This window comes from Staurois parvus, unplaced genomic scaffold (assembly GCF_062004578.1).
Source record: "Staurois parvus isolate SC_StPar_1 unplaced genomic scaffold, SC_StPar_1.0 ptg000657l, whole genome shotgun sequence".
Classification (NCBI taxonomy): domain Eukaryota; kingdom Metazoa; phylum Chordata; class Amphibia; order Anura; family Ranidae; genus Staurois; species Staurois parvus.
Genome location: NW_028318453.1, coordinates 4,359,371 through 4,378,417, shown reverse-complemented (window position 1 = coordinate 4,378,417; position 19,047 = coordinate 4,359,371). Strand labels below are relative to the sequence as shown.

Here is a 19,047-nt window from a genome sequence, read left to right as displayed (position 1 = left end):
GGGTCACTACATCTACTGAGCTTTACATACTTGGTAAACTTTGGTTCAGCCAGCCTGCTTGGACTGATGCCTTTTGTTGGCATGTACCATGACTAAGATAAGCAAATCCCTGATTGCACCCCCTTTTTTTGTCATTTGATAATGGTTGTGTTATTGAACTTTAAAAAAAAAAAGAAGAATACTCTTCTGAATAAAAAGTTATTGGAAAGAAAATAATAGAAAATAAGAGAATAGAATAAAATAAATAGTAAAATAATAGAATAGAATAGACCAGAAAAGAATAGAATAGCAAAAAATAGACTAGATTAGAGTAGAAGAAAACATAATTAAAAAAAAAAACAAATATATCAGTCTTCTCAAATTTGAATTTTGAATTTGAATTTCAAATCGATTTGAAAATAACAAATATACGAAATGAATCCAAATATGCAAAATGAATTCTGAAAATGAATTATTCTAACATAACGAATACAGTATGATGAAATCTAACATAATAAGAAAAAACAGTGCTCAAGGAAATGTCCAAATATTCAAAGTCTCTCAAATGAGTATAAAATAAATGCTTTCTCATGATCCTCAGCAGACAGATAGAACCTTTCTGGAACTTGGTCCAGTTAGATTATAATATTTGTTGAAGGACATACTCCATTTCTTGATATTTCATTGGCTAAATATGGTAATTACTTTTCTGTCCCAACAAGCAGGATTTTTTTTTTTATCAATAAACTCTTGTATGTACTCTTGTAAGTGTCAGTGGCTGCAGGAGCTGAGATAGGCAAAGAAAGCAACCTGCAGTTGCCTTTTTTACGGCTGTGAGGATTAATTTGAGATGGTCAACAGAATCAGCATTTTGTAAGCTCCAATTTGTACAGTCATGGGTTTTTGCACTTGTTTTAAGAAGCTCATTGAAAAAAATAAAAGGCTATTTTATAGAAAAAAAAAAAAACTTTGAAAAAATAAGGCATATGACATAAGTTTCTCATTTTGTTTGCCCTTGTTTTGTTGCAGATGTTTGTCACCTAATGTTAGTATTCACTGGGCTTTATTTAAAAAGGAACAAAAAACGGGGTGGAGCATGTTCACTTTGAAAGTCAATTTTCAGTAATTAGTGAATGAGCTGAAACAATGTGAAAATTTACTTGGCAGAGAATACCCAATGATGTGCAGGGGGAATTGAAAAATAACAGCATTTTTCCTTGCACATGATTGTATGACTGAAATCAGCACAAGTTCACCTCATTCACTAAGCTAAGTGAATTCTGTTTTTGTAAAGTGATTTTTTTCTTTACGGAGTACATTTTAATTAGCTTGGTGAATGCAGGAAAGTTGTACTGACTTCTATCATCAAGTTAAAATTGTGTTTTGTTTTTTTTTTTTGCAACTGCGGGCAAAGTAAAATTCTATTTGTTTCACAAAACTCACAGACATAAGAGATAATGCACTATGCCAAATGTCGTTTTACTTTGAAAGAGAACATACTCTACTCCTTTAAAAAAACCTGTGTCACTTGATCTTGAGGTGCTTAGTTTATATAGTATATGTGAGAAATATTTAGTGGTATTGTTTTTTTTCTATTATCATCTGTGCATAGAATTTAATTGTCCTTTGACTGCAATATCTAATATGTCCATGTTGGCAACCTTGCATATATTATTATTATTATTATTATTATGATGCAGGATTTATATACCCACATGGAAGAAAAATAATTAAAAATATTCTTCCCAAATATATTGCCATATATTTGAAATGCTACAATTTTGGCCATATTCAATATATTTAAAAATCTATTTCTATATATATATATATAAATATATATATATATATATATATATATATATATATATATATACACACTGCAAGTTGAAATGCGTTATTACAAAATATATGAAAAATATTTTTAAAAATACATTTCAAAAATACAGTATGTCTTTAAAAATACAAATCTACATTTTTGGAATGTGATATAGAAGTAGGGGGCCTTACACTATATAGAGTGATTAGTTATAGGGATTATATGTATATACACATCCCTTCTATATTGTATTTTGATTTTGGTATATATATATATATATATATATATATATATATAGCACCTACCTATTCTATCTTTATTTTTGGAATGCATTTACAAATATATGTAAAAATATATGTTAAAATGACTTTTTTGTATTTTTGTATGTTAAAAATATATATTTTTTAAATATATATTTTTTAAATATATTATTTTTTTTAACATATAAAAAAGTAATTTTAACATATATTTTTACATATATTTGTAAATGCAGTCCAAAAATTTAGATTTGTATTTTTGAAGACATACAGTATATTTGAAATGTATTGTTAAAAATTTTTCTCATATATTTTGTAATAAAAATGCATTTCAACATGCAGTGTATATATATATATATATATATATATATATATATATACACAGGTGAAACTCAAAAATTTAGAATATCGTGCAAAAGTTAATTTATGGCTTAATTAGCTGATTAGAGTGGGACACTTTGAGCCTAGAATATTGCACCTTTTCACAATATTCTAATTTTCTGAGATTGTGGATTTGGGGTTTTCATGAGCTGTAAGCCATAATCATAACAATTATGACAAATCACAGCTTGAACTATCTTGCTTTGCATGTAATGAGTCTATCTCATATATTAGTTTCACCTTTTAAGTTGCATTACTGAAATAAATGAACTTTTGCACGATATTCTAATTTTTTGAGTTTCACCTGTATATATATTTGTATTTATTGAAATATATTGAATATGGCCACAATTGTAGCATTTCAAATATATGGCAATATATTTGGGAAGAATATTTTTTAAATATATTTCAAATACATTTTTCTCCCATATGGGTAGCACCAACAGTTTGCACAGCGCTTTACAATATAAGGGAGACAGTACAATTACAATACATTTCAGTACAGAAGGAATAAGAGGGCCCTGCTCATGGAGCTGCATATACTGTATTATATATTCAGCAAACCTGTGCAGTTCATACATACCTCAGAAAGCTAATACCATACTGTTCAGCATTTGATTCAATAGCGGTAGAAATTCTGTCCAGGATTGTCTTAACCATTGTATTTTCTTTGGTTCCTAAATTTTGAACAAAAAGAGAAATGTTCATTATACCAATAATTCAGGTACTATAAGCTGCATTGCTCTAGTAAATTAATCAGACAGATAGACTGCTAATTCTGCTGCAACTGCTGAACTGACTTCATTATCATTAGCCATTTTAGAGTGTAATCCTGTATAATTTTATGGTTAGGGTTGTTAAGGATTCGTATTTTATAATAACCAAAAATAGGTAAAGCAAGCTATATAAATTTAGGTAAGCCCTAGTTCTTTTAGCCAATTATTGACATTTAGGAAGATCTTTTTAAAAGACTGTAACATTTTAGGACCTCGCCACCTTGGTGTGCTAGCCAGATATTAGAAACAGAAAACATAAAAACATAAAAAAGAACAACTGCACCACACAAATAATATAAAAATATTACAAATATTCCTAGATTATATTGTAATTGTATTACTTGTTGTATGATTATAATGTCATACCGTAACCTTTTCGTGTTCTGATTTTATTGATAAACATTTTTGTATCATTTTGAAAAACGTTATATAAAGAGTACACAAAAATATAAAGATTGTTGAAAATATAAAACACCATAAGTCAAAAAATAAAAAGTAGTAGTATCTGCTCTATAAACATGAGTGTAGCAATCGTGCCCACAGAGAAGGACGCATACTCCATTTTGTTAAGAATTCTCCATGTTCTCCCCTCATTCTCCCCCTCCCTCTCTGAGAGTCACAGTGACATTTGGTCAGTGTGTGTGTGTTGGAAGTGTCACAGGCAGGCCAGGGCCCAGCAGGCAGCCCCGAGCTATAAAACCTCCCAAGCTGAAGTGCCGGGCTGTCTAAGAAGCTGTGCAATCTAGCACATCGTAAAAGGAATAACCCAAGCCTTCCCAGGAGTTCAAAGACCTTCCAGAGGAGTAGAGACTAGATAACACTTTTAAAATCCATTTTTTCCCTATGTCTCATATCTTGGAATATGAGAGACTTACATAAAAACCAGGTATATCTTCAGATTGGCCACAAGAAGACAAACCGTTTGATAGGTCACACTCCCTGACTGGAAGACCTAGGAAAGCAGAGAATTATATCTCTTGAACCATGTAAGTCTGTATTTTATATTTCATACCTACCCGTTCCTCAGAAGCGTCTGTCTATTAATCTACCCGCGGATGGCATTTTGGTTCTAGTTTAGCTCTCCAGCCAGACAATCCTCCCCAAACGAGGCATTGGTCCTTGGCTTCAGAGACACCCCCTGCTGGGGAACTACAAAATGGGCTTTCAGGCCTAAGAGAAGTTAAGTTGAAGAATTCTCCCTTTTAACATCAGAACCACCTTGGGAGACCGTGCCCAGGGGCGGGCTGACCATTTGGAAACCCAGACACTGCCCGAGGGCCCAGGGTCAGTAGGGGGCCCCATGAGATAGCCTTGGTACCTTTTTCATAGGCTTTTTTGAGTTTGTGCAAGGACACAGGGGCCCCATGATCCCCTATTGCCCGGGGGCCTCATGCCACCCCTGACCGTACCCTTTTGCTCTGAAACTTGATCTGCTAACCCAGGACTTTGGCAAGTACTTTAACCCTCAAACTTCTATCTGTTATCTCTTTGCTGTGCTGTTGTTCTCTGTATAGTTATATATATATATATTGGTTACATCTTTTTTCTGTAAATATTTTTATTGCACCCTTTTGACCTTTTAGTAATAAATATTTCCTTCTGAAAGTGTTGAACTGTTTCTATAGCTCTTGATTGCAACTTACGAATTCCTGCCTCTAAAAGAGCGCTACTGTGTTTGTTTAACCCTCTGTATAACCTGTCTGTGGTGACCGTGCTATCCAGACAATTATCTCAATCATCATAGTGTTATTGCTGATATTGTCGAGTTTCCTCTTTCTCTGTACAAAAAGGAGGTGGTGGCAGTGTGAAGGGTTAATTGCATAATTAACCTGACCCAGTAACAAGCGCATTCAGGCTGCTGGTACATCATTGGTGATCCATTAGCTGGAAAATCATTGTGCAGGGTGCAGCTGGGTGTGGCATTCTTATGCACGTGACATCACAGTTTTAGATTGGCTAGTCTTTCGGTCACGAGGTTGGTGAGAAGGTCAGGGGTCTGACGCCGCGATCATCACAATGAGTATCCTCAAGGTATCTGAATTTTGAAAATCCCCAACAGTGAACAATTGTTCATTAGTGTGGAGTAGATCTGGGTTTGACCAAGCCGGTAATATACCAAAAATACATAAAAGTATAACAAGGTAACAGTTCTAAATGAGCCAAGAGATACTAAAAGAATAATTGCAAATAGTAACCTGGAATATTTTTTTATTATTTTGTAATATTTGAGTGGTCCAGCCATATTGTGGAAGTTTTGCTTTTTACCTTGTATTTTTAGGGAAAATTGTATGTTATGTAACATTTTTAATAAACTAAACTGCAGATCTAGATTAAAGCGGAGCTCCAGTCCCCATAATCAATTTTTTTTTAAATTCCCTTGTGATTGTTATTACTTGTACATTTAAATTAGAATACTGTTAGAACTAGCTTAAAATCTCTAAAAATGTACCTGATCTCAGATGCAGGCAGGTGGCCATTTAGGATGTGGGCATCTGAAGCCCACTTGTGTCTTTTTCCTGGATTTGGTGCAGCTGGCTACCCAGCATGCACCTCCCGATCCCGTAATGTCACTGAGTGGCACATTGTGTTTAGTGCAGGTTGTCGTAGCAAAGGCGGCGTCACGGAAGTACAAACCCTGTTGCTATGGCAACCTGTCAATCACATTACATTATTAGGCTTCCCAAAGACTCCTGGGATAGATGACGCCGATATCCCAGGAGTCAATGGGAATCGCCTAATGACGTCATCGCCTAGGCGTCCGGGACAGGAAGTGCCGCCCAAAGAATTATAATAAAGGTATTTAGAAACAAACAAAAAAATTATTTCCATTTTGCACTATACATTGGAGGGGCATTTGAAATATTTGAAGTTTAAAAAAAGACTGGAACTCCACTTTTATCTCAAGATCACTCCAGTTCACTGACCAATGACATATGAGCTTAGATGACAGCCATTTAGATAGAGCCCAAGGTGAAAAAGGTTCCTTTTGCCTTACATGCACTTAATTCAGGTTTTCAGACCTGTAAGCAGATGGATTCTAGCTTCACATTTCTTATCCGCCTTAGGGCTGGATATGACTGATTTATGGATACTTTGACTGCATTTGATTTACAAGTCACAATCTGATTTTGCTTATTTTGCTCATCTGTGCAATTAAATCTGAATGCTGTTTGCTATATCTGCTGAATTTAAAGACATTTTCTGGGAAAAAAAAAACTTTTTTTCTTTTTGCATTTAATCCTTTGTAATGCATTTAAAGTCTGGTTGCTTGGAAACTGAATTTAGCCTACCTGTCTTACAAGTAAACACCTCCCATGTCTCATCTGTCAATGCTTCCAAGCACTATGAGACTACTTTTCAGATCTTATACTTAATTGCTAGGCTCTTGCTGTGCCACATCGAATTAAGATGAGAACAGATAAATCTGACAATTTATAGAAAGCTGTGTGTGGCACAGAGATGCCACTTCTGATAACCTGACAAGAATAATCCAAGGAAACAGCTGAATGGAGAATAAAATATTGGGATTTTATAATAAAGTGACACTCCAAAAAAATTCAATGCATTGTTATGTATCTGTAATCAGTCATCATTTTCTGACAAGCCCAAACTGCCCTCAAACTTTCCATACCCTAAGGCGGGTGTCGGCAACCCGCGGCTCCGGAGCCGCATGCGGCTCTTTTTCACCTTTCCTGCGGCTCCGGAGCACACTGCCCACCAGGTGACAGGCAATAGGGTCGGCAAGCCGCGGCTCTTTTAATGCAGCTCTTCTGTGTGCCGAGCGCCCGCTGGCAAACATTGGCTGTCAGGATGTAGGCGGGGCAGCGTGACGAACTCCTCTCCTCTCACAGTCTGCCCCGAAGACCAGAACGGCGCGGGAACACGGCAAGAGGAACGCGCGGAGCAAAGGTAAGTGAATTGACACAATATGGGGAGTGAATTACTATATGGGGGATGAATTACTATGGGGGATGAATTACTATATGGGGGATGAATTACTATATGGGGGATGAATTACTATATGGGGGATGAATTACTATGGCGGATGAATTACTATAGGGGGGATGAATTACTATGGGGGATGAATTACTATGGGGGATGAATTACTATATGGGGGATGAATTACTATAGGGGGGATGAATTACTATAGGGGGGATGAATTACTATATGGGGATGAATTACTATAGGGGGGATGAATTACTATATGGGGGATGAATTACTATGGGGGATGAATTACTATAGGGGGGATGAATTACTATAGGGGGGATGAATTACTATATGGGGATGAATTACTATGGGGGATGAATTACTATATGGGGGATGAATTACTATATGGGGGATGAATTACTATAGGGGGGATGAATTACTATGGGGGCTGAATTACTATATGGGGGATTAATTACTATGGGGGATGAATTACTATATGGGGGATGAATTACTATAGGGGGGATGAATTACTATGGGGGATGAATTACTATGGGGGATGAATTACTATATGGGGAATGAATTACTATGGGGGATGAATTGCTATATGGGGGATGAATTACTATATGGGGGATGAATTACTATAGGGGGGATGAATTACTATGGGGGATTAATTACTATGGGGGATGAATTACTATATGGGGGATGAATTACTATGGGGGATGAATTACTATGGGGGATGAATTACTATATGGGGGATGAATTACTATAGGGAGGATGAATTACTATATGGGTGATGAATTACTATAGGGGATGAATTACTATATGGGGGATTAATTACTATGGGGGATGAATTACTATGGGGGATGAATTACTATAGGGGGGATGAATTACTATGGGGGATGAATTACTATAGGGGGGATGAATTACTATATGGGGGATGAATTACTATGGGGGATGAATTACTATATGGGGGATGTATTTTCAGTTTTAAAAATGTTTCTCTCAAAATAAATTTCAATCGTGGTTTTGGCGAGATTTGGCTCAGTTGAAAAAAAAGGTTGCCCACCACTGACCTAAGGCTATGATTGTGATTATGACGATACACTGTGGCCCTGATTAACCCTTTGCTTACTGGGCCCTTAAACCCCCTTCATAACCAGAGTGCTTTTTGCAATATATGCAGTGTCGGATTTGTTTTAAATGTTGCAATGGTTTTGCGGCTCCCAGTCTTTTTTTCCCTCTCGGAAACGGGTCCAAGTGGCTCTTTATGTCTTAAAGGTTGCAGACCCCTGCCCTAAGGCTCAGTTCACATCTGTGCGGATGGTGCTGCTGCAGGACCCGCACAAATACCGGCAGCCGCAACTACCCACACAGTGAAATGCGGGACCTGTGGGCAGATACCATTAATCCTAAAAGGCACACCACCCACACTGGAAATCACAACCATACTGGGAACCTGGGTTCCTGTGTGGGATGTGATTTAAAAAATAGTGCAGGGACTTCTTTCCTGCATATCCCAGGGCACAGCAGCCCATTCAAATGAATAGACTCTTGTGCCCACGCAAATCACAGCCTGCATGGCCGCATAGGTGTGAACCTAGCCTCAGCAAGAGTAGTGTACAGTATATTCACGCATGAGGAATCAATCTAGGTTTCTCAATGAAGGTAAAGGTATGTTTAATCCCTTTTCCTAAATTCAGCTCTATTGATGATGGTTATAGAATGGGTACACTTGCATATATGCTGTTCTTCACTGTCTAGCACACATGGCAGTGGTAAATTAAGCTCTGTAGGAAACTATAAGGGCTCGTTGACACCTCAACTTTGTGTTAGTGCTGCCAACACACCACAACACAGGAAAATCTCGACCTGCAGCAAAATTTGAAGGCACCGTATGAGCTGAAATGATGGCTCCCATGGTATTTGTGTGTTGGGTTCCAATAGGAATGAATAGCACCTCAGCACACCGCACAGTGGCAAGTGGTACCATGCACTGCATTACTGTGCATTATAATGCAGCATTTTACTATGCATTGTCGCAGTGTATAGGTGTTAAACCATCTAAAGGTTTTCTTTTTCAAACATATATTTTTTTTAAAATGATGTTTTAAACTATTCATATAAACAATTTTTTTACAATAAACTTTTAATATGGAGAAAACTCATGTCAAACTGGGTTCAAACAAGGATTCCCAGTCCACTATAAGTTTTCTAAAAGGAGAATACAACAGGAATTCTTTGACTAGTTGCTTATTGTACAGGAATAAGTAAAAACAAAAAGATGGAATGAAAATGGGGGGAGATGAGTCACTGCTCTTACTCATTCCTTTGTGTGGGTACAATTCAGCTAGAGGTGCTGAGCACTGTAAACAACAGAACATAATAAAAAATATATACCTGAGCCATTAAACATTCCCTTTAAATAGGTACTATTAAGGGATGAAGCTATAAAGCAGAGGTACGACCTTACCATGGTCATACTGGTACCATAGAGACCATATTACCATACCGAGACCATAGTACCATTTTTCACTTTCAACCTTGAACCTTTTTTCAGTACATATGATATAATACATTAATTCCCTCTCACTTATTTTATTATCTGTTCCTTCCTCTTGGAGATACCAGTGCTGCAAATTTACCAGGAATTCGACAGTTACTGGTAGTGTCAGATCCTACATCTGCTGGTATCCCCCTTCCTACATGTTATGAGAATCTTACAGCAACTCCCTGCAAAAGTTTAAGGTACAGAAGGTAAGGAACACTCACTGCTGCATAATAGTTCTCCAAAATGTAGATATTTGAAGGAGTTACAGTAAAACATTATGTTTTTCAGATCCTCATAAGTGGACACAGGGAGCCCATTCACATTTCCCCTATCATCAATGCTTGACACTGCTTCCAATATTGGTAACTTTGCAGCTCTGATAATTTCAAGATGGCAGGTGCGAGGAGATTAAAACATTAATCATAAACAAGTATTCCTTAGTCTAAAAAACAAGTATTCCTCAGACTATTTCCATCTTATCATCCCTAAGAAGCACTTGTTGAACATCATTTGATTTAGGCTCAGCCATATTTAATTCACACCTTAGCTGTGAAACATTTAAGGCCCCTTTTGCATAGGCTTTGGTCTGCATGTTTTTTAGATGGACCTGATTAGACATTTCATGCACATCTGTGGGCAGCCAGGTGTACATGGACACAAGTCTGTCCAGGTCCTGTGTCCTCTTTTTTTTTCTGGATCTAAATATAACAGATCAAAGGTAGCCGGATGTAAAAGGACACAAAACCATTTACATCCAGCAGCCCAGAGATCCAAACATAGGTCCACCACACTCCGCTGTCAAAATGCAGACAAAAAACTGAATGGGCACAGATATTACAAAAGTGATCCTGCTCAGCAGGGCATCTTTGTTGAATGGGCATCCAAATTTCAACATGTCTGGCTGCTATAGGTAAAATACACAGGTCATTCTTCAGACACTTATCCATGAGGATAAGTGAGTCTCCCTATTGTAGGGCTTGGGGCTTTTGCATGTACAGTTCTCAGCATAAATGAGTACACCCATTTTGAAAAGTAAGATTTTAATCAATATCTCAATGAACACAAGAAAAAAGTCAAAACTGAGTTTTATAGAACATTTGTTTAGCTCATCACATGAAAATGAGGTTAATAATATAACTTAGATTACAAAATCTTCAGTTTTACTCAAATTAGTTGATGCAAAAATGAATACACCCCACAACAAAAACCACTACATCTAGTATTTAGTATGACCTCCATGATTTGTAAGGACAACACCAAGTCTTCTAGACATGGAACGAACAAGTTGGTGACATATTGCAACATCTATCTTTTTCCATTCTTCAAGAACAACTTCTTTTCGAGCCTGGATGCTGGATGGATAGTGATGCTCAACTTGTTTCTTCAGAATTCCCCATAGATGTTCAATTGGGTTCAGGTCAGGAGACATACTTGGCCACTGAATCGCTTTCACCCTGTTCTTCTTCAGAAATGCAACAGTGGACTTAGATGTGTTTTGAATCATTGTCATGTTGGAAAAATGCATGATGACCAAGGGCACGGAGTGATGGTAGCAACTTCTCTTTCAATATAGAGCAGTACCTCTGTGAATTCATGATACCATCAATGAAATGAATCTCCATGACACCAGCAGCACTCATGTGGCCCCACAGAAGGACACTGCCACCACCATGTCTCACTGTAGGCACCATGCATTTTTCTTTGTACTCCTCACCTTTGCGACAACATACAGTTTTGAAGCTATCATTTCCAAAAACATTTATCTTGGTCTCATCACTCCAGAGTACAGAGTGTCAGTAGTCTTCTTTTTCAGCATAGTCCCTGGAAAATTCAAGGCAGGCATTTTTGTGCATGGGCTTTAGGAGAGGCTTCCTTCGTGGATGACACCCATACATGCCACTCCTCTGCAGTTTATGCCGTATAGTGTCATGGGAAACAATCACCCCAGTTTGGCTTTCTACTTTTTTAGCTAACTGCAGTGAACTTGCATGGTGATTTTCTTCAACCCTTCTCATCAGAAGAAGCTCCTGTCGAGGTGTTAACTTCCATGGACTGCCTGGACATCTCTTTGAGATGGTTGCAGTTCCATCTTTGTAAAATTTTTGTATCACGTTTGCTACAGTATTCTGACTGATAAGTAAAGCTTAGATGATCTTCTTGTAGCCTTCACTTTTCTTGTGTAAAGAAATGAATTTCTTTCTCAGGCCTTGTGACATTTCTCTTCCATGTGGGGCCATTGCTGACAGCATGAAATGGGAAGGGGTTTTCTTTGTTAAGTATGCCTTTTATAATCAACTATCTGCTGAGCACCTGTTTAATGAATAATTAGACTCACCTGTAGTTGAATTCTTGTTAATTAGGATTTTGTTGCCTAAAGTTTAGCTTTGCTCCTAAGACTTTCATTGGAGTGTATTCATTTTTGCAATATGGTTTTGAATGAATTTGTTAAGAAAATACTTGTTTGTGTGTGCAAATTAAAAAATCTTGTTGCAATTAATGGCCCGCATTTTTGGGAGTATTTTGTAGTATAGTGACCCATAGAAAATGTTGATTCTGAAAGGAAAGTAAATCTGTTGGGGGTGTACTCCTTTATGCTGAACATTGTATGTATGTAAAGCGTACATCAACAAGGATAAGCAAATTACATATTTATGTAGTTGTATTTAATTAATAAGCCATTATTTTTTTATGGCAGACTGCATATATTAAAATACCATTTTGGGCTTAAACCAATTTTTCATGTTTATTTTATTATGTTACTATCCTATACTCATTATACTGCAAACAGTTCAGTCAATTTGAAAGTGAATTAGCTCGGTGATGTTGCTTAATTATTTTTTTTCAGGTTTTCAGTGTGAGTTTAGAAGCATATCCATTCTTCCAGTTTACTGTGCAATATGGTCTATTGCTTGCTGTGGTCTTCTATAAGTCAGGGGGATTTGAAGAAAGGCAGGTGAGCACCAAATTGCAACCTGACACTTGGATCTGATGCTTTTAGCTCTATAAACCATTGTGGCTTATGTGACATTTGCCCTCTAGGTACAAAAACTCTAATTTTGTTTAAAAAACTATATAGCATATAAAACTGATACACGTCATTTTTAAATTTAATGTTAAAAATTAAATTTTTATTTCAATCTGCAGCCACAGTAATGTTCTAATGGAGTAATCTGGGAGCATACCCATGAAAATGTAATTTCCTGCTTGTGTGACTGGCTCACTGATTTTCTCAGACATCTGCACTAAGTAAAATATTAGGCATCCTGTGCAATGAGTTTTTAAGATACAGTATTCCCTAAGGTTTGCTGGTCTAACTAAAAGCATTCTGACACAGCTTTCCTTATTAGAACACTGACATTTATTTAGATTAGGTAGTTTTAGTGAACATATATCCTCTCAAGTAGTAATCAGTCTGGAATGGACCTGGTGAAACAAACTGCTATTACAGAAAAAGATAGGAATCTGCAAGTTTGTTAAAAACCTTGTAACTTACATAGATCATGCAGAGGGGATTGCTTTTTTTTTCTCAACTGGAGTTACACTAAGTCTGGCAGATCATATCTATATTTTGAAGCACTAAACTGGAAGCTGGTTTGGACCACAGAAGTATTTCTAAAAAGATAGTAGGCCCTCATTAACTTTCTTTTTTCAACTTACCTGATTTCCTGGCATTCCAACATTTCATAACAAACAGTCCCCTCCACCAAGCTTGCAGTTTTATTGCAGCAGTATCCTCAACAGCTGTAGCTGTTCTATTTTGGCAAGAAGCAGGAACTTCAGACTTTGAATCTAAAATACACAGTACTATTCAAATTAATTTTTTTCAAGAAACTTAAATCTGTTTATCATATTGTCACAGCCATAAATAGGATGGAAGTTCCCAGCTCTTGAGGAAGTAAGTACATACAGTGTGATGGAAATTTACTTCAATCTTATGGGGAACACAATGGGTGCACACTTTACCCCAATAAACAGCAGAGTATAGAGTTAAAGAATAATTGAAGGAAAACGTTTTTGTTTTAGATAGCGTGGAGAAGGATTAGAGCACCTGTTAGACTTCATTGCTGTCTGTTTCCCCATTAGGGAGATTCACCCTCTCTATTTGTACTGGAGATTTTTATTACCAAAACTGAAAAAAATTCCAATTTTGAGTGGCCACCAAACTGGAATAGATGGGAAATCTTCCAATGGAGACATTAGTTCTAGTGATCCTGGTGACTACCCTCCCACTTTGGAGGGATTTTGTCTCACTTCTAGCTTTGGCTTTGGGACAGGAAGGAAATGGAAAGCTCCCCAGTGGGACACAGCTGGCTAAAAAACCTGACCGGGGTTTAATCCTCCCAACACAAAATAAAACAAAAAAAGGGTTTGCCTATAGTTCTATTTTAAGAAGTGAGAGGTGATTCTATTTTGAGTTAAACTCACAACGACATGCACGAGCGAGCCATGAGCAATTGAATTAAATTTTTTTGTTAATGTTGAGTTGCATTTTCAGAATTGAAACCAAATCTGCATATGCCATGGATTATACTGTACATTTGATTTTTTTTCCAGTATAACTACTTTTCACTTCCATGTGTTTATTTCTTACCAGTGTCTCTCCCCTCCTTTCGATCACATTCTCATTTTCTGCATAAATAACCTTAAAGTAGATCTAAACCCAACCACTAAAACATCTCATAAAATCTTTAACATGCAATATAGTTTCAAAAGTCATCTTCAATCTTTTTAAATATCCAGTAATCCTGCCATGAAGGTCCTTACTTAATATTATAGGTTGACAATGCTTTGTCCCTATCACCCAATTGTTCTCCTGTGTTGCCACCCCTCACATGCACTTTTAGTGAAGACTAAGCTATGATATGCAGTCACCACTGGAGCGCATGCATGTAGGGATGAAGTGGTTTCAGAGGTTAGAGTAGAGCAGCTGTACTAAGACACAAAAGCTGTGAAAACAGTATTTTTTTTAAAAGAAATAAAACCTGGCATACACAAAATTGGTTGAACTATATGGACGTGTGTCTTTTTTCAAACAGATTAACTATGTAACTATGTTTAAAATACACAGTGCTTTAGCAAACTGTCCTTTAGTTAGGGTTTAAATTGACTTTAAGTATAATTTATGCAATAAGACCAGTTGGTTACCTGAGTTTACTTTTTCTGTTCAAGACGGCTCTGACATTCAGTCAGACAGAAAATCGTTCCTACTACTAGTCTTCAGCCATCCTCAGTTAATGAAGGGAAAGCATGCTAGGCCAGGGAACTATGAGCAAATTATGAACAAATATAATGTTTTCTTTGATTTTTCCTAGCATGTATTTGCTATTATTAATTGCCTGACAAGACATTTTATATTCTTTTCTTAGTGGCAGAAGCTGTCCCAACATAGTTATATAACTTTGCATTCTGTCTGAGTAATTATTTCCTTGACTGTGATACATTATTATATGTGATGTTTTGACAATACTTGATTAAGCATTATTAGAAGTTGTGTGGGAAATTGCGAACTGATTTACCCAGGATTGGATTAAGTACACTTTGCTAGATACCTTGCGTAGAATGAGATACTGGCGACAAATTAATGGAAAAATCCAATGTGAAGGCTCGGAATGCAAATGCCAAGTCAAGCGTAATTTTGTTTCCCACTGCTTCACTCATAAGTTTCCACAAGGCAAAGTTAAAAGCCTAAAATAAATTACAAGTAAGTTAAAAACAACTGAGATAAAAGGAGAAATAATCTGTAATTCATATAATGAACATATCATTTAAAATCTAGATGTATGGCTTCCAAATAGCCCCATCAAAAATACATTCTGTATTACCCTCTACAAAAGGTGCTTGTTGTTTTCAGTTTTTTTTACTGAAAGGCCTAGCTAAAGTTGTGGCAGTCTTGGCTTTTTGGGGCTTTAATCATTTACCTGGTACATGCAACAAGATGATGGCGGGGAACTGCCATAAAGAATAATGTCCTCACCTCCACCGCAGTGAATGTAAAGGCTTACTGACATTATTTTCTATGTAGTTATCCATCATCATCTTAGTAAATGTGAAAATTAATACTGTGGTAGATCTGGCAATGCCAAGCAGCAAAAAGCTAAGAATAACTAAACACCTTTGTTAGCTATGAGGTCTTCTTCTTGTGTGTACTCTTGTTTAGACCAGTGTGAGTTTGGTATGTAGGAAAGTAAATTCATAAATAGCTATTCTTTCCTCCCTTTCCCTCTCTTGGTTTGACAAAAGAGCGATAGTGGGCTCTGAAACATATTGCCTCCCATCATGCTTTGATGTCAATATGTCCCGACGTCACTTCCGTTTCCGATCCTAGCACTGACTTGCATTCCAGTGCAGCTATATTTGCTGCTGGAGGAAGACACAGCCTGTCATACGGTCTTAATCTGCATTCTGACAGAGTCCAGCCTTTTTTCACCTATTCTGCAGAGCTGTTTTAAGGATATATCTCATTGATCCATCCACCCGCTGTCCACCGAGGCAAATAAGGACAGACTCTCATCCTTGTGAATGTATTTTAACCCTTTCCTTTACTTGTTTTTAATTAAATTGATACACTTAGATGGCGGAGCCTTGTTTTAGAGCACAGAGATATCCAATACCATGTTAGAAGAGCTTCAGCCATTATAGAAGTGGATTAACACACCTGGATCTACCATACAGAGACTACAGCTCCTTGCTTGGGACTTAATCACTCTTTCGCCATTTGTGCTATAGAGGTTTTTATAGATGGGTTTAATGCCTTTTTTGAAATCTTACACGATTTTATCTCTTATAGGTTTTCTGCCTTTGCAAGTTATGAGCTGTGACTCATTTTTGCTCTCAGTGAAGATACACCTCTTCATCAGTGTTCTGTACTGAAAGAGCTGAGTAACAGTCACACCTCTCAGAACAGGTTCCATCACAGAGAGGAAAAAGAGTGTCTGACTAGGTCTGTTAAACTGGCCATACACTAATAAAAATGTGTTGCCTGTTTTTGATCAATGTGTCAGGTTGAAATTTTTTCAATTGATCAGCAAGTCAGCTGCATCCAATGATCAAAGTATTGTGTCATTGGTGGGTGCTGTTTTCAACATAGAATTTCCCAGTCGGTGGGAATTCCCCCATCTACCTTGTTTTTGGCTGATCGAAAAGAACTGTGTTTGGCCGGCTTTAGATTAATAAATGTACTTAGTCAAACTGTTTTCCTACGCAGATGCTCAGTGGTATTGAGACAACCTGTGCACCTGCTGTAATAGGATTGTGGAGGTAAGGCTATTAAAATAAAGGTTGGTAATACAACATCTGACTAATTTAATATCTAATTCTGTGACTTTAGTTGGACTCTCACTTTAAATGCCTAGCTTTTCCCTTCATCACTAAATATTTATGGGATGTTAGGAAAAAAATATTTTTCATGTACTTCTAAAAACCTAAATTAAAGTTAAAAATTCAATGGGAGAGAAACTGAAGTTGCTTTGAAATCTCCTATAATTGTGGTGCCTTACTCTTGACTTTAAAACAACAGTCCACTGAGGAAGCCTTCTTAGCAACAAAGCATCAGAACAAAGGGAGCTAGAAAGTTATTGTACCGAAAACAAATGTTCCCTGTTTTCTGCCTTGGGCTGGAAACACTTTCACACGTTTCCTGTGTTTATAGGGTTATAATAAAAAGATAAATATATTTACCTTGAAGTGTTCTTCATTTTTTCCCAAGAGCTTTGATTTGGCTTGGCAAGGATAGTGTGCTAACTGCAACTCTTTAAGTGTACCGGCTAGTTCATTTTCATTACTAAAGTTATGCATCACATTTAATATAGCTTTTATTAAACTCATTGCTGTCCCCATAAAACGGCAGCTTTCCTGTAATAAAAAAAAATATATTTTGTTTTTTTCTTATCACAGCGGACATTTTATGTAAAATGACAAAGAAAAAACAATACTCAACAGCATACCAATTCAGGGGTTAGTCTTAAAGTGATTGTAAACCCATATCTATCTATATATATATATGTGTATATATAACATATATATATATATGTTGTTGTTTTTTTGTAGAACACACACCATAGTTGCCTGCTCTATGCAGTTATTTTGCACAGAGCAGCCCTGATCCTCTTCGTCTTGGGTCCCCTGCTGGCACTCCTGGCCTCTCCCCCTGCTGAGCGCCTAGCATAGAAAGCTAAGGGAGGGAGGACTCGTGCAGGCTAAGCACGAGTTACCATAGACACACAGAGAATAGCTTGGCCCTGCCCCCCATTCCCTCCTCACTGGCCCTCCTCTGAGCCTATGAGTAGGGAGAGAGCGGCGAGAGCTGTTGCTCTTGTGCACATCACTGGATCGAGATCAGGCTCAGGTAAAGCTGCACTCGAAAGGTTTTTTTACCTTAATGCAGTAAATGAATTAAGGTAAAAACCTTCAGCCTTTGACGTGAGACTTATGAGTACAACCAGGATGTAATCAAAAGAAGAAGGAATAATATATATATATACACACACACACACACACGATATAACAAGTCTACACACCCCTGTTAAAATGTCAGGTTTCTGTAAAAAAATTAGACAAAGAATAATAATTTCAGAACTTTTTCCACCTTTAATGTAACCTATAAACTGTACAACTCAGTTGAACAACAAACTGAAATCTTTTAGGTGGACGGAAGTAAAACTAAAAAACTAAAATAATATGGCTGCATAAGTGTGCGCACCCTTAAACTAATACTTTGTTGAAGCACCTTTTGATTTTATTACAGCACTCAGTCTTTTTGGTTATGAGTCTATCAGCATGGCACATCTTGACATGGCAATATTTGCCCACTCTTCCTTGCAAAAACACTCCAAATCTGTCAGATTGAGAGGGCATCTCCTGTTCACAGCCCTCTTCAGATCACCCCACAGACTTTCGATCGGATTCAGGTCTGGCTGGCTGGCTGGCTTGCTTTAATCTTCTTCTGGTGAAGCCATTCCTTTGTTGATTTGGTTGTATGCTTTGAGTCATTGTCATGCTGAAAGATGAAGTTCCTCTTCATGTTCAGATTTCTAGAAGAAGCCCAAAGGTTTTGTGCCAATATTGACTGGTATTTGGAACTGTTCATAATTCCCTCTACCTTGACTAAGACCCCAGTTCCAGCTGAAGATAAACAGTCCCAAAGCATGATGTTGCCACCACCATGCTTCACTATGGGTATGGATTTTTTTTGGTGATGTGCAGTGTTGTTTTAGCGCCAAGAATATCTTTTGGAATTATGGCCAAAAAGTTCAACTTTAGTTTAATCAGACCATAACACATTTTCCCACATGCTTTTGGGAGACTTCAGATGTATTTTTGCAAAATGTAGCCAGGCTTGGATGTTTTTCTTCATAAGAAAAGGCT

At 37.1% G+C, this 19,047-nt stretch overlaps 1 protein-coding gene across 1 annotated transcript in view; it reads right to left on the bottom strand.

The window, feature by feature from the left end:
- ADGB (androglobin) overlaps positions 1-19,047 on the bottom strand; it is a 387,180-nt gene that overhangs the window by 116,028 nt on the left and 252,105 nt on the right. Inside the window, exons 20-23 of the mRNA XM_089694277.1 lie at positions 17,362-17,535; positions 15,234-15,369; positions 13,342-13,473; positions 3,017-3,110 (exon numbers count right to left, since the gene is read on the bottom strand). Coding sequence (XP_089550403.1) covers positions 3,017-3,110; positions 13,342-13,473; positions 15,234-15,369; positions 17,362-17,535 — 536 coding nt within the window. The remainder of the gene's footprint in view (positions 1-3,016; positions 3,111-13,341; positions 13,474-15,233; positions 15,370-17,361; positions 17,536-19,047) is intronic.